This window comes from Heterodontus francisci, chromosome 32 (assembly GCF_036365525.1).
Source record: "Heterodontus francisci isolate sHetFra1 chromosome 32, sHetFra1.hap1, whole genome shotgun sequence".
In the NCBI taxonomy this organism is placed as follows: domain Eukaryota; kingdom Metazoa; phylum Chordata; class Chondrichthyes; order Heterodontiformes; family Heterodontidae; genus Heterodontus; species Heterodontus francisci.
In genome coordinates this window covers 19,932,898-19,947,212 of record NC_090402.1, presented here as the reverse complement: position 1 = coordinate 19,947,212, position 14,315 = coordinate 19,932,898, and the positions used below count along the sequence as shown (strand labels likewise).

Genomic DNA, 14,315 nt, shown 5'->3' with positions numbered 1-14,315 from the left:
AGAAATCGGCAGAATGAAGTGCCGTATTGATGGTGTTTTCAAGAGATTGTTGGCCTGACTTGTTTCTTTATCTCGTCAGCCCAACAGACGCATGCAGTTGCCCTTTAAGTGGTACAACTGGAACCATCACAATAGAAGGACCACTGAGGCGGAAAACTTTACTAAAAGAAGGCAAGAAGCCAGCAGTAAGTGCAATTTACGTTGACAGTTTGTTTTTATCTCTTCAAGTCATCCTAGCAGCGATTTATGGTTTATCATTCTCAGGCCGTGTAGTAAGTCTTTAAAACCAAGTGAGCAACAAGGCAGGATTCTAATCAGTCTTAACTATCGTGGAATTTTCCTCCAATAATTAAATTCTAGAAATTTTAAAAAATGAAAATTTTAAAAACCACAGTAAATGAAGCAAAACACAGGTCAATAAAGGATACAACAAACTGTGTCTTCAAAGGACACAAATGTGTTTTATTTTATGATTTGCATTCATTTGTCCCTTTTCCTTCTGGAGCCAATTCCCTTTCCATTGTCTAGCTTCAGAGAGGGGAGCAGGTGAACAGACCAGGAATCCTTCCCCTTTTAGCATGAATGGTTTGTTCCATGAATTAGGGGCCAGGAGGACCACAACAGTCCTGGGTAATCATGGTGGGAAGTCCTAGATATGCTAGTAGGCATGAATCACATCAGGGGGACGAAGGGAGAAGGTTGCACTAATAGGTCAAGCCACGTAGTGATGGTTTTGTGCCCATGATTCTCCAACACGAAGTTCTCGCATTCATAATGAGGGTTGGAAATTGTAGGGCATCAACCTGGGACACACTTATGCCTCCTGGTGGGGGTATTACAGCAACATTGGAAAATGCTTTGGGGAAAAGAAAATAGCTTCCTCTCCAGGAGGCAAAGAAAAAATATTTTAACAGGATGATGAAATCAGTCAAAGCCCATCCCATCTCCGTCTCTCTCTTCCTTTCCCTCTCTAAATCCCATCCCTTCTGTATAATTTGTTAGAATTAGGGGAGCTGATTGAGGTCTGGGTGAAGAAATATGTTTTGAGGAGATCTTTGAAAATGGAGTACAGGTAGCAAGAGCAAGGGTCATTACGTAGTATGACATAGTATTTACAGCACAGAAACAGGCCATTCAGCCCAACAGGTCCATGCTCCCTACAAACTGCCTCCCAATCTCCTTCATCTAATGCCATCAACATATCCTTCTATTCCTTTCTTCCTGTGTTTATCTAACCTCCCTCTTAAATACATCTGCACTATTCGCCTCAACGACCACTCCACGTGGCAGCGAGTTCCACATTCCAACCACACTCTGGGTAAAGGAAGTTTTTCCTGAATTCCCTTTTGGATTTATAAGTGGCTATCTCACATTTATGGTCCACAGTAGTGGTCTTGCCTGCAAATGTAAACAACTTCTCTACGTTTGCCCAATTAGGTTTAGGAAGGGAGTTTGAGTTTGGGGTCTATTTGGCCGAAAGCTTGTTCATCGGTGGTGGAACAGGGAGTAGCAGGGTTTGAGGGAGGCCAACCTCAGAAGAATGGAGATCACACGCAATGCTGTGCTTTAGGGAAGGAAAGCTGCCGTCTGGCCTACTTGTGACTCCAGTCCCACGCCAATGTGATTAACTCTTAACTGCCCTCTGAAGTGGCCTAGCAAACCACTCAGCTGTATCAAACTCAGGGCATTCAGGGGCAATAAATGCAGTCCTGGCCAGCATCATCCACATCCTGAGAATTAATTTTAAAAATATAGCTTTGGAGGAGGTTTCATAGGTAAAATGTTGGAGGGATTTTGAATTCAGAGAATCTGGGCCTGAGATGCCACTGGAGGTTGGCGAGGGTACACTGAGTTATGACAAAAGAAACGACATTTAATATTTGCAACCTGTCAAAGTACTTCTCTTTTCATCTTGCATTTGCAGTCAGTCCTTTGTCTTTGATGATGCTGTGCCTTTTTCCAAGAGTTTTCCATAAATAGGCATCACAATATTGTCCTTATTTGACTAATACTGTTCAGCCTGAGTTGCTGTGGGTATTTACAGGAGGTCTGCTGTTGTACCGTATGTTCTTGCCTACAGGAGATAAATAGATCAAACCAGATGGTAAAATTGTAACCAGTCCAAGGTGGGCAGATTTAGAGTAGTCCAGGCCATTTGATAAAAAGTCTACTCTGTTTCGCCCTTAAAAAAAAAGCAAATTAAATCCATTCGCAGGTAGAAAATCAATAGCAAACACAGAATAATTCATTACAACTTGATCACCGGCATTCAAAGCTGCTGCTTCAGGTGTAATTTAGTGCCGTTTGCTAAATTCACAGTGTGAGGAACTGCAGGGCACACTGCTCCCCCTTTTGGTAAATTCTTAACAGAGCAGCTGTCCTTTGTCATGTATTTTAATACAAAGATAATTAAAGTCATTTCGTCTTGGCGAATTTATACATTCTCTTTTATGAGACTAGCAGCTCGAATGCAAAACACTGAAAATATGAAGAAAAGGCCCCACTCAAGAATCTGTGGCTATTTCCCATTACAATTAACTGCCCTCCCTTCTTGCCATCAGTCAACTTTGTCTGGTTGAGATGTGGGAAGGGTGCCAGAGAGCCTGGTAATGGGCATGGAGGTCCTGCCGATCTTAACAGGGCAGTGTTTTTTTTTGAATAATTTTGGGCTGACTCCCCCACACCCCGCAACCACCAACAGCCGGCCAGACTCCGTGCCTACAGACCCCATCAATGCTTCACCCCTGGACCCACACCAGGGGCTCCATCCTCAGACATCACCAACGGTTCACTCCCTAAATGTCCCCACCCACAAAGGCTCCACTCCATTGACCCGTCTCTCCCTACGTTGGGACTTTGACCCTATGGTAAGTTTTGGAGGGCCTGCCTCACTCGTTGCAATGCTCAAAGGTTGACGTCTCTGCGTAGCACCAATACAGAATGTCAACGATTTAGATCTCATTGTTCTAATTGATTTATAATTCATTAAAACCAATAAATGGCCCAGTATTTGTACGCACACCGACAATACCAAACCTCCAGAAACCACACTGGAAAATAACAGCGGTTTGCCAAAACTTTGCGAAATACTAAGAGGCTGCACATGTTACAAAAGAGAAAAGCATTCTTTGCCTGCAGCATAGCATCAAAAACGATGTACATTCTGCAGAGCATTCAGGGTGCAAAATGTGGAAATCCATGACTTACAGCCTGAATAACTGGTAAACAGAAGCCATGGCGACTATTCTTTTAGGAATGCAGCTTAGTTTGGTTAAATGCTGAAGAATTACTTGACCTTCTGTTTGCCTTCAGATGTCCTCCTGGACGCGCTACTGGCTCATACTTTCTGGATCGCTTCTGCTGTATTACTCTGCAAAGTCGCTGAGAGCCTCTGAAAGGAAGCATGTAAGTAGTCTCCACCTCAAGTTAATGGTAGTATAAGGAACGCTCTTTATTTTTATAATGTGAAATGTAATTCCTTGTATATCAGTTATGGATTTTTTAAAAAACCCCTTGTAGGTAGGATACCATCAAAAGCATCCAATCTCTTATTCTTGTACTGCTTTGCATTCATTTTCTATTCTCTTCCATCACTAATGGGATTTTTTGAAGCCCCTAACCCCTCTGACCATTTTCATTTGATCTGAAAAAAAAAGTTTAAAACACCCTTTTCACTACTTGAAAGCAAATATTTGAAACATAAAAATCTATTCAGTAATCGATCATAATTTGTATTTTATTCCTGGGACCTTAATTACAATTCATCCCAGACTAATGGAATAAATTCTTCTCTCTTTCTCCCTCTGCCAACTGTAAGGGTTCTAAAGGAACTAGGTTTGGATAGTCTTAATCCAGGAGTTGGAAATTCACGCTGTAAAACTGGGACTAACACTTAGAGGCCAGAGGAAAGGTCCAGACAAATATGGTGATTACTCCCTATAGGTTGTGAACCTCCTTCTGTGCCCACAGCAAGGCATCTTTCAAGGTGCAGGTGCCCTGGCTGAATTGGGGCATTTTGGGTTAGAGTTGGTCACCTTCCTTCCAATTGAAGCAAAAACAGAAAATGCTGCAAATCTGTTCTGGTGAAAGGTCCACACCTATAGCATTAACTTGTCTGTTCTCTCCATTGATGCAATCTGACCTGCTGAGTGTTTGCAGCTCTTTCTGTTTTGTTTTCAGATTTCCTGCATCTCCATTATTGTGCTTTCTGCTCCTCTCATTGAGGGTAGCTGAGATTGGTCACTTTCTTCCATTGTGGATGTGTTTAGTTGAGCACTGGTCAAGGAGTTATATGGACGATGGCAAAGAGCCATCTCCTGGTTCTCCATGTACTCTTTGAAAGTACTTTTGGCAAATGCTTTTCTTTAGGTGTTTAAAGATGCATTTAATAGAAGTGGGTTCTGCTAAACTGCCCCCAGTCCATTGAGTTTAGTCTATGCACATCTCTCCCCTCTTGAGCTAGTCTATGCATCTTTCTCTCTAATAAACTGTCCCTGTCTATTTCTGCTAGTCTTTGTATTCTGTCCCCATTTACATTAGAAGATACAAAGTTCCAGAAGTTATTCCCTCCCTTCCTTTTGGAATTTTGCTCGTTTTGGGCAGAGCCATTTTAAATAGTGTTAGGTTGTCCAGTACTGGAGCCTCCTTTATTTGCACACTTAGGATCCTGTGCTGGACAACAGAAGTACCTGACTATGATATGCATTTACCTTCAGGGAAGATTTCTGCCTCTTCTGCAGTTTGAAATTGGACAACGGCACAAGAACTCATAGAAACATGGTTCTGAACCTGTTTTAAACTTGGGTTGTGTGTATATAAAACAACAAATGTGAAATATTTTAGCAATGTTTCACAAACATGATAGACCAAGTTAAATTACATCATTTCTTATTACTATTGCTGCTAATAGGAAGAGGGAGAAAATACCAGTTAACAAGGTCTTTAGAGAAAGCTTAAGGTCCAAGTGTATGATCTGAATGGTAAAACTTTGAAAGGGATTGATATTTCTTGGGCATGTATGTTACCTTACCCTGCCTTGCCCATAATTACTGAAGGATCTGTGGAGTGGAGTGAGTTATGTTACTAGTCTTTTATTTCTTGAATAAGTGTTCATGTCCAGCCCAGGCTGCTGGAATGAAAATCTACTCTGCTGATTGTCATGTCAATGAGTTTGAGCAGTCTCATACCAGTTCCTCAGGGCCTGGACCCACTGCACAAAACTGTCTTTATTTCTGTGGCACCAGGTTGACCAGAGGGGCTCCAGGATGGATGGTGTGGGGTGCGGAGAACAGGCCAGTGGAAGGAGATTTGTGACTGAATCATATTGTTGAGGCTGAGTGGAGGGAACTTTACTCTGTGTCTTACTTACAATATCTGATCTGTCTGACTGTTCCTTTTCCAAGTTTAAAAAAAAAAGTAACTTTGGGGGGGATAAAAGGCACAGCCAAATGGAGAAAATTTGTCGATTTTCTGAGAAAATTGTTGTAACCAGAAACACGGCAATATTTCTGCCAACAATTTACTCTGAAACTTAGGTTTAATGTTTTTGAATTGTCTGATGTGGTACTTGATGGTCCACTTAAACTCTTAATGGCTTTGCATTTGTGTATGTTTCAGTTTAATTTAAATTGATCTCTGGACATTATTCATAAAGTTCCCTCTATTATGAATGGAATGGAATGTGACTTGAGCATTATTTAGTTCTTTGTTTACAATAGCAACAGTATGCTTGAAGTCAGAGGTCATTTCAGATGAAGTAAAAAGTTAGCAGTGGCAACTATTAGCTATTGTGGCTCTTGAAATACCTTAACATTTTTTAAAAAGATAGGTGAGATCGTGACCACCTTGTGTTGGAAAATTGAAGAGCTCCATCTTCTGGGTGTATGTGGAAATATCTAATGCAGTTGTGTGTTTTGGCACGGCTTTATTGTGCAAGTGTTAAGCCCTTTTATTTGTTGAGCCGCCCAAAGTACTTGTTAAAAATTGTTATACAGAGGAAAGGTCAGTAAACTTGAGACAATCAATATTAGACAAATCCTAGATGCAAGATTGTCAGTTGCATGCCAATTATAATCACTCTACCATTGGTGGTGGTGCCTTCAGCTGCTAAGCTCTGGAATTCCCTTCCTAAACTTCCCCACCTCTCTCCTCCTCTAAGACACTCCTTAAAACCTACCTCTTTGAGCAAGCCTGTGGTGATCTACCCTAATATTGCCTTATGTGGCTCGGTGTCCGATCTGGTTTGATAATGCTCCTGTGAAGTGCCTTGGGAAGTTTTAGTACATTAAAGGTGCTATAATAACTACAAGTTGTTATATCTGAAGCATTAAACTGTACCCAAAACAAACATTGTTACAAGTACTAAGCTACTCTATCACATCCGCTACAGGAACGTGCAAATAGCACTCATCTCTTCTCTATCTTTTGCTCTTTTTTCTGTACCTCTCTCTCCCTCTTCATAGCTACCTGGTTGTGGGATTTACCAGTGCTTAAGCTCATTTGAGGGCATGAAATTGCAAAACACAGCTACAGAGCGTAAGTGACAACCTCACCATTAAAACCATTGTTTTGGAACCGTGGCCATTTCTTAACCAATGTTTTCAGCTGTAAATTTACACAATGAAAAAGCGATAACTCCCACAGCCCCTGTTTATCTCTTGTGCGTATTATAATTAATATCACCAGGTTTCGTGGCTAATGAAAGCAAGTCAACCTTAGCTCATTTTTGCTTTCTTCATAAGCCTTCTGACTGACTTGAAGGGTCGTTTTGTTATAGAATATCATTAAAAGGAAAGGAACACGCTCACTTAAATACCTTTACCCTCAAGTAGTAAGTACATGGATAAATCATTTTTCAGAAATAAAGTATTATATGCAAAATAGAATAATCACAGCAGTCCACAAGGTGACGACAGCCCTCTCATCATTTATTTAGAGATACAGCACTGAAACAGGCCCTTCGGTCCACCGAATCTGTGCCAACCATCAACCACCCATTTATCCTAATCCTACATTAATCCCATATTCCTACCACATCCCCACCTTCCCTCAATTCCCCTATCACCTATCTATACTAGGGGCAATTTACAATGGCCAATTTACCTATCAACCTGCAAGTCTTCGGCTGTGGGAGGAAACTGGAGCACCCGGCGAAAACCCACGCGGTCACAGGGAGAACTTGCAAACTCCACACAGGCAGTACCCAGAATCAAACCCGGGTAGCTGGAGCTGTGAGGCTGCGGTGCTCGCCACTGTGCTGCTCAAAGCTTGGCACGAAAACATGACAATTAGTATGAGCAATGATAATCCACCAGATAAATGTCATTATGCATTTCACTGAAACAATATCTAATACAAAAGCAACCCCAGGTGAGCATGTTGTTCAAGTACAATCAGGACCTGTGTACGGGTTGACTTAAACCATCAAAGACCTGCATTTAGTGGTATTGACTGTTGCAGTAAAATCTTACTCCCCTGTTACTACTTGCCTTTGTCTCCCCTTACTATAATTCATGCTCTTTAACTCACTCACTCAACTTCTCGAATATTCCTCACATTTCTGCTTACTCTTCAGGTGAGGGTTATTTATAATTGTGATCTGGGAGACAGGAGATGTCCTTAGCATTCATGAACCAGCTCCATCAGCTTTTACAGAAATAAAGTACAACACCTTCGGCTGAACGGGAGAACTTTTGAAAGCATCCAAAGTAGTTTTAGCCATGCACACGTGCTTAGTACAACCAATCTCAGTGCCAAGTTGGCGAGCTTTGAGAGAGTGAAACGTGATTACAGGGTTGGAACAAAGAGCAATGTTTGAGATGCGAGAGTTAGATTTGCGCCGAAACTCCAAAGTGCATGAGTGTTTAGTGGTAAAATATCAAGACCAGCCTGTACATCAGTTCTAACTAATCTGAATGCACAATCCATGCTCATATTTGGATTCATATTTTCATGAGGGCATGTGTTGATAATTTCAGTTGCTTTTTTGACAGAATAATAAGCAGTGAGGTTGTGTTTGAAATGTAGCTCGTGCAGGGAACTCATTTGTTGGATTTATTTTTCCAGAAAACAGAATCGGCTGAATTCAAAACAAGTTCACGCATTGTTTTTGCCAGCGACAGCAGTTAATGAAAGCAAGCTGGTGACTGCAGGCAATATAAAGCCTAGTTTCAAATGCTAGTGACATTTTTCAAATGTGACCTCCTGCTATCTGAGTCCATGTGTCTAAGCTCTAGGAGTGCAGCTAATCTTTCTCACGACTATCTGCCATTTCTGTGTGTTGACAGCTGTGGCGATCGAGCAAAGGTGCTTAGTGTTGGCCTTGCTGTCGTCCTTTTGTGCACTGTCGCCTGCTGATGGCAGTTCCATAGATCAGTACCATCTGTTGTAACACTCAGACTGTCAGCAACATTAATTTTGAACAGGGCTGAAGAATCACATTAAAGTATGTGGGAGCATCCTTAGTGAGAATTGAGGGAATAGAATCTGTAACTGAGGAGAAAAGTGATGGTGAGACTGTTTTACTGGACACAATGCAATGTCCCGGAGATGAAAACAAAGGAAGAAATTGGAGAATGATCTAATGGGTAAAAGGTAATGTTCAGGTGATTGATCAAAATCCCATCCAAGCCTGGTGGAAATCAGACTTTGGTAACAGCAGCAAAAAATTATTAGGATTCCTTTGAAAATGCATTGAGATAAAAGGAGAAAGTGGGTAAAATTCATTCCACAAGAAAATTCAGATAAAAGGAAAATAAAGCAAGAAAGAAGAACTTTTTGAGAACTGCTGCTCAGTATGGTCCTCACTATTGGTACAGTAGGTCGTGCCTGTGCCTCTGTGATCAGTGTCTCAGTCTCCATATCGTGCTGGGCAGTGAAAGTTTGCTCAAAGCATTTAATTTAGCAGCAGCTACAGCACACCATTCTGAACCTTCTGTACACACTTTATGGGGGTGGGGGCAAGGTAAGCCCCAAAGCCCAAGATCACTGACCTTCCGAATGGAGCTGATCATTCCTGGTCTTACATTGTCCTAAATTCTGAAGCAAATTTGGAGAGAGGTTAGTTTAAATATATAGTGATGTGTATATATGGTCTCCTGGAGCTTACTTGATTGACCTAAGGAGGAATTTCTCAAACTTTTTTCTGAAATTGGCTATACATTTTTGCATCCCCCAACACTTAACATTACAGAGGTTACATGGTGGATCATGTAATGAATAGGATTGACATGAAAGGCCTGACACTCTGGGAAGTGTAATGTATCCTTTTAGGCTGGGTCTCGCTCGCCCTCCTCTTTTTCCCGCTTCTCTTTTTCCCCCCCCCCCCCCCAACCCCCCCTCAGTGGCAAAACAAGGACACTCACCACTGACCTCAAGCTATCTCTGGTGTGCATTTCCCCTTTCCCAACTGCAGTTAAAATCTGCCACCAAGTCAAGGGGGTATCCAGGCAGCAATGTTGTCGGCAAGCAGGGTAAGCAGCCAATCAGATTGAAGTATTCTCACACACTGCTAACTAGGAAGTTAAAAGCACTGAATCCCTTCACTTTTTTAATTTAAATTTTCAGATAACAAAATGAATGATTATGAATGGATTAAGATAGAAGCCAAAATATCATTACAAACTTAAAAAAAAATTATTTTAAAAAGATGTCGAATATTTTATCGTAATGGAGAAATTTGACATTCCATAAATATAAAATTAGCTTTTCCTGGCCAGTGAGGGTGTTCAGCAGTAATGATGAAGTTAGTACACTGTTTAAAAAAAGAAAACAATGACACCTCATTCAACAAGGTGCAAGTCTTTCAAGGGGTTTTACAGCAGGGCTAACAGCCTGAAAGTGGAATTTTTTGTCAATTCACTGATTACTTCGGGATTGCAGTCTGGGGTTGGGGTACCTCAACTGTGTACCCTCTGAACAAGCATAGAATCGCTAAAAGCAGCTTTTTGATTTCCATGCTATTCTGCACATGTATGGACTCCTAAAGTTGCTGTTAGCTTCAGTGGGGTAGTAATGTTGAACTCTGACAGTTTTGCCGTCATTGCGACTGCAAACTCCAGGCCATAATGAACAGTGTGTGCACTCGATATCAGGCAGACAGAAACTATGTGCTGAGTGCTTGTGTGGATTTTTTGGTAGGTTGATTTGGAGATTCTTGCACATCCACTATTTGGTAACAAAATAATCTCAAAAGTTATAAGGAACTTCTGGAAATTTTTAAATGATTGACACCTGTGTTGGTCCAACATTGTGGCACATTGCTATGTTTTTAAAATTTGTTCATGGGATGTTTTTCTTTGTTTCTATGCGGGCTTCGCTGGCTAGGACTGCATTTATTACCCATCCCTAATTGTCGTGAGCTGCCTTCTTGAACTGCTGCAGTCCATGTGTGGTGTGTGACTATGGGTAGTGGAGAAAGTTTCCTGGAGGCTATACATATGTATCGAGCACATGGTTAATTTAAAGGTTCTGTAGAAGTCGGCGAGCAGAGCTGAGTATACAGTAAGTTAGCGACCTGAGCAAGCATATGCAGAGGAGAAATTAAGAGAGAAATGCTTCTGTTATGTTTTGTTTGGTTATATAAAGATGGTTAACAGCTCTTGACTGCAAGTTATTTTATTTTAAGTAGCTTTTCAACAAAGCATGTGCTGGATTTTTAGAGAGAACCCGTTTCCGGCTAGACTTTTTAAATCTGGAAATCTTTCACCTATCATCTTTCTGTTGTCTAAAGCTTTTTTTTTTAAGTTGCATGCACTACTAACAAATTAGTAATGAAAAACTAAGAACTTTTCATAAGCAAATTGGAGAAATGCAATGTATCTTTGATCAGAACAGGTACACCCTAATGTTTGGTATGTGTGTGAGTGGCAAATCAACTGATGCTGAAGATGCTAACTTGGAAAGAGTTAGAGGTATTACAGTTGAGTGCATAAGTGACCATGCCATCCCACAGTGCAGGTTGGCACAGATTCCCTTGTAGCAAATCTTAATGCTCTACAATTACCTTCATCTTCAACTTGAGTTGTGGAGCCAGTTCTGTTCTGTGATTGCCAGGTGGCTTAAAGATATTACCGATCGTTTAGTGGAAAATGTAAGTAAGTGTAGCTCTGGTACCATTTAGCTTTTTGAGCTATCCTTTCTTGAAAACTGAGTAACTTGCTGGTTTTTAGTTCCCATTTTAAGTGAGTAAGCAGTGTTGGAAAAACTGGGAACTTGGGGGTTGCCTCAGTATGCCTTCATTTGAATAAAAATTGGCAAGGTCGATGATGAGTTCCGTGATTCATGATTTTTGGTCCTCGCTTGTCCAGTTCCCACTGGTGAAAATGCTTTTACTGGCTAGAATTTCTAACCCATAGGGGCACAAATGATGTTGGGCTGGATATTAGTAATGTAATATTAAATCCATTTAGTACTCCATCTATCTACAGTTTTTAATTGTGCTATATTAAGCAGTGTGTAGCATTTAAGCTATTGTTTGAGAAATTTTTGCTTAACATTTCTGGTTTTAATTTTTAAAAATCTGTACTTTACTATCTTCCAAACAGTTCAAATCATCACCGAGTAAGAAGGTGTCTATAGCAGGGTGGATGGTGGTTCTACCTGATGACCCAGAGCACCCAGATATCTTTCAACTAAGTGATCCTGATAAAGGTGAGCAACAGAATGAGAAAAAGGGCCCATTCTCTCAAATCCTTTACATATGGGCTCAGACTGGAGCTTTTCTTGAGAAATGAGCCTCATTGATACAGCAGCAAATGTGGCCTTCAACCTGTGTCGTGAAATAAGATATTTCCATATTTCTTCATATGAAGTTTTAGCAAAGGATGGCAAAAGTAAACCACTTTTGGAAGCTGGGGGAAGATATATTTTGTCTTTGTGTGAGTGCGTGTTGGTAGAGCAAATACACAATTCTGTCTGAAGATGCTACTTGTTCACTTGCAACAGAAATTCTGTCCTGGCTGTTAATGATTCGGTGCTCACATCTTTGATCTGAAGATAATTGTGTTACAGATCTTCTGCCAGCCACTGTTTATCTTACTTGTAGATTCCAATCAGAGTTAACTGAAAATTGCTGGGATATTTCCCAAACCAAAGTCTGTTTGGCGTGATCCAATATTCCTTGATTTAATATTCAAGGAATACATCAGAAACAGAATACTAAAACCTATCTGCTTTTTAAAATAATAGACTGAGTTTTGTTTAAAGCTTTTAATTCTTTTAAAGCAATGTGTCGTGGAGTATTGCTCGCCTCCTGGTAGTAATTGCTGGAGTACCTGGATTTAGCCTGGGAACATCCAGCCAGGGACTCCCAACCCTGTCTATCACAGAGCAGCATAAAGTGTCTGATGTACAATGAGACAAACCCTTTTTGGAACTCAAAGTCTTGACCATAAAATCTGCAACGAAAAAATGTTGTTACACAAAATTCTCAGCTGAACATTAACTGGACGAAATAAATTTATTGAAATGGAGCAACTTTCTAAAGTCACAATGAGATAATTCTGTGTTTATTTTAATACAAACATGCCCTCATACTTCTACTACTACTTAGACTGCATAGTAAAAGGCCGCAAGTTAAATAGGTTCAACAGCAGTGTGCAGTATTTTTGAAACACATATTTGCTCAGTGCATCATTTGTTGTCACACAAAATTGGTTTATACATATTTAAACAGAATTCATTTTTAAACACTGTCATTTGTTGATTGCTCTTATGAGACCCCGTAGGATATTTTACTACATAATTGCAAGTTGTCGTTGTGACTACACGACTGCTTTTCATTTGCAGGTAATGTTTACAAGTTCCAGACCAGCTCAAGGTTCCATGCAATATTATGGCACAAGCACTTGGATGATGCATGCAAAAGCAATAGGCCGCAGGTAGGACCATCCAGTTGGCATCAAAATGTAGTCCAAAGTGAATACACTGGTAACTGCCTAAAAGAGGTTAAATTGGCACATTAAATTGTAGAATTAAGCAAAGAAAATTAACCCAGTTCACACAAATCTTGAGAGTTTTGGCATACAATGAAGCACATAAATATATCTGCACAGTTTTATTACCCATTATGTTGTAGAGTCTGTATTTATTAAACACGGCTTTTTGTCTTGGTACGGCCCTGGCCGCTGTTTGCAGGTTTGTCCTGGTGAGGAAAACTGTTCCTACTCAGGCCTCAGGTTAGCATGGCAAATTAGGCCTCAATAATGTATCAGAGCCTGACCTGCATATTTACAGAGGACCCTGCGGCCTTGGGCTGAGTGTCCTTGCTGTCTGTAATTTGAAAATACAGTGGACCAGACGGGAGCAGGAAAAACTGGAACATGTCGCTCAGCTTTCCACCAGGCAGGGGGAGTTAAAATTGAGGCCAGTGTGCCTGTTTCAGTCATTATTCCTTGGTTAATCATAAAATTGTCCTGGCCCTTTTGCTCGTTCACGGATGCAGTAGGTGGTGTCCAAGCCATTGAAATAACAAATAAAGCAGCTAAACAAAACATTTTTTAAAAATGTGGAAGGTACTGACAAGTGGCGGGGGCTTGGTGGGGAGGAGGGCCCATCTCCCAGTGACGGGCTGGGGGGGGATGGATTCCTCTCCGTGGACAATTTGTGGCCCACAGAGGACACCTACTGGGTAAAACGTACTCCCTGGGACCCCCGCTCCCCCGGACTAAACGATCATCTCAACCCACCCACCCACCCACCCATCCCCCCTCGCCTTCAGACTGGCCCTGGGCGACCCTCTGTTCCGGGGTTCCAGTGCTGGGCCTGGGTCCGAGGCCTCTGCAGTACAGGCAGTGGCCACCACTCCTGGTGGCGCTGCCGATACTGCTGAGCTGGCAGCCCTTGGAGGCAGAATCCTTGTCCTTTTAAATTCTTTAAAGGGACCGGAATCCAGCCTGCTAAAACTTTGAATCAAAAACACCGGAGGATCACTCCAGGGGGACACAAAAAGGAGGAGGCGGGGCTCCCCCTACCTTTTTGGCCCAGTACCGGGAGCCACGCCTCCAGCACAAAATCCAGTCCACTGACTGAAATGGGTACATTTGCACAAGAAGATGGGTTAACAGTGATCATCATCTTTTCGGAACGCAAGATCCAGATCTCAAACAAATTGGTTCTGATTTCGGATTTGAACTTCGAGTTTACTCTGTCATATTTACAAAGCAAATGTCTGAATTGACACATGAATTCAGACCATCTTGGAATGTGCTAGTTCCATTGACGATTAATAATCCTGGTCACATTAAGAATCTCTCAATGTGCTCATTGCCTATGAAAACTGAAGATAAGTTGACGTATTATTTAAGAGAAATAATTGT

General features: G+C 41.3%; 2 protein-coding genes across 21 annotated transcripts in view; one reads left to right on the top strand and one right to left on the bottom strand.

Moving 5' to 3' along the window:
- ralgps1 (Ral GEF with PH domain and SH3 binding motif 1) overlaps window positions 1-14,315 on the top strand; it is a 650,997-nt gene that overhangs the window by 634,737 nt on the left and 1,945 nt on the right. For 5 of the 7 annotated variants that reach the window (XM_068012419.1, XM_068012422.1, XM_068012416.1 and 2 more), the window contains 4 exons: window positions 80-185; window positions 3,313-3,405; window positions 11,544-11,649; window positions 12,787-12,989. In XM_068012419.1, the coding sequence (XP_067868520.1) occupies window positions 80-185; window positions 3,313-3,405; window positions 11,544-11,649; window positions 12,787-12,962 (481 nt within the window). In that variant the 3' untranslated portion in view covers window positions 12,963-12,989. Of the gene's footprint in view, window positions 1-79; window positions 186-3,312; window positions 3,406-11,543; window positions 11,650-12,786; window positions 12,990-14,315 lie in introns of those variants that run through there. The other 2 variants (XM_068012423.1, XM_068012421.1) reach the window with 1 other exon arrangement.
- The window catches only part of fbxw2 (F-box and WD repeat domain containing 2), a 99,851-nt gene continuing 97,979 nt past the window's right edge, over window positions 12,444-14,315 (bottom strand). For all 14 annotated transcript variants that reach the window (XM_068012436.1, XM_068012426.1, XM_068012432.1 and 11 more), the window contains one exon: window positions 12,444-12,935. The gene's annotated coding sequence lies outside the window, so the exon portion shown is untranslated. The remainder of the gene's footprint in view (window positions 12,936-14,315) is intronic.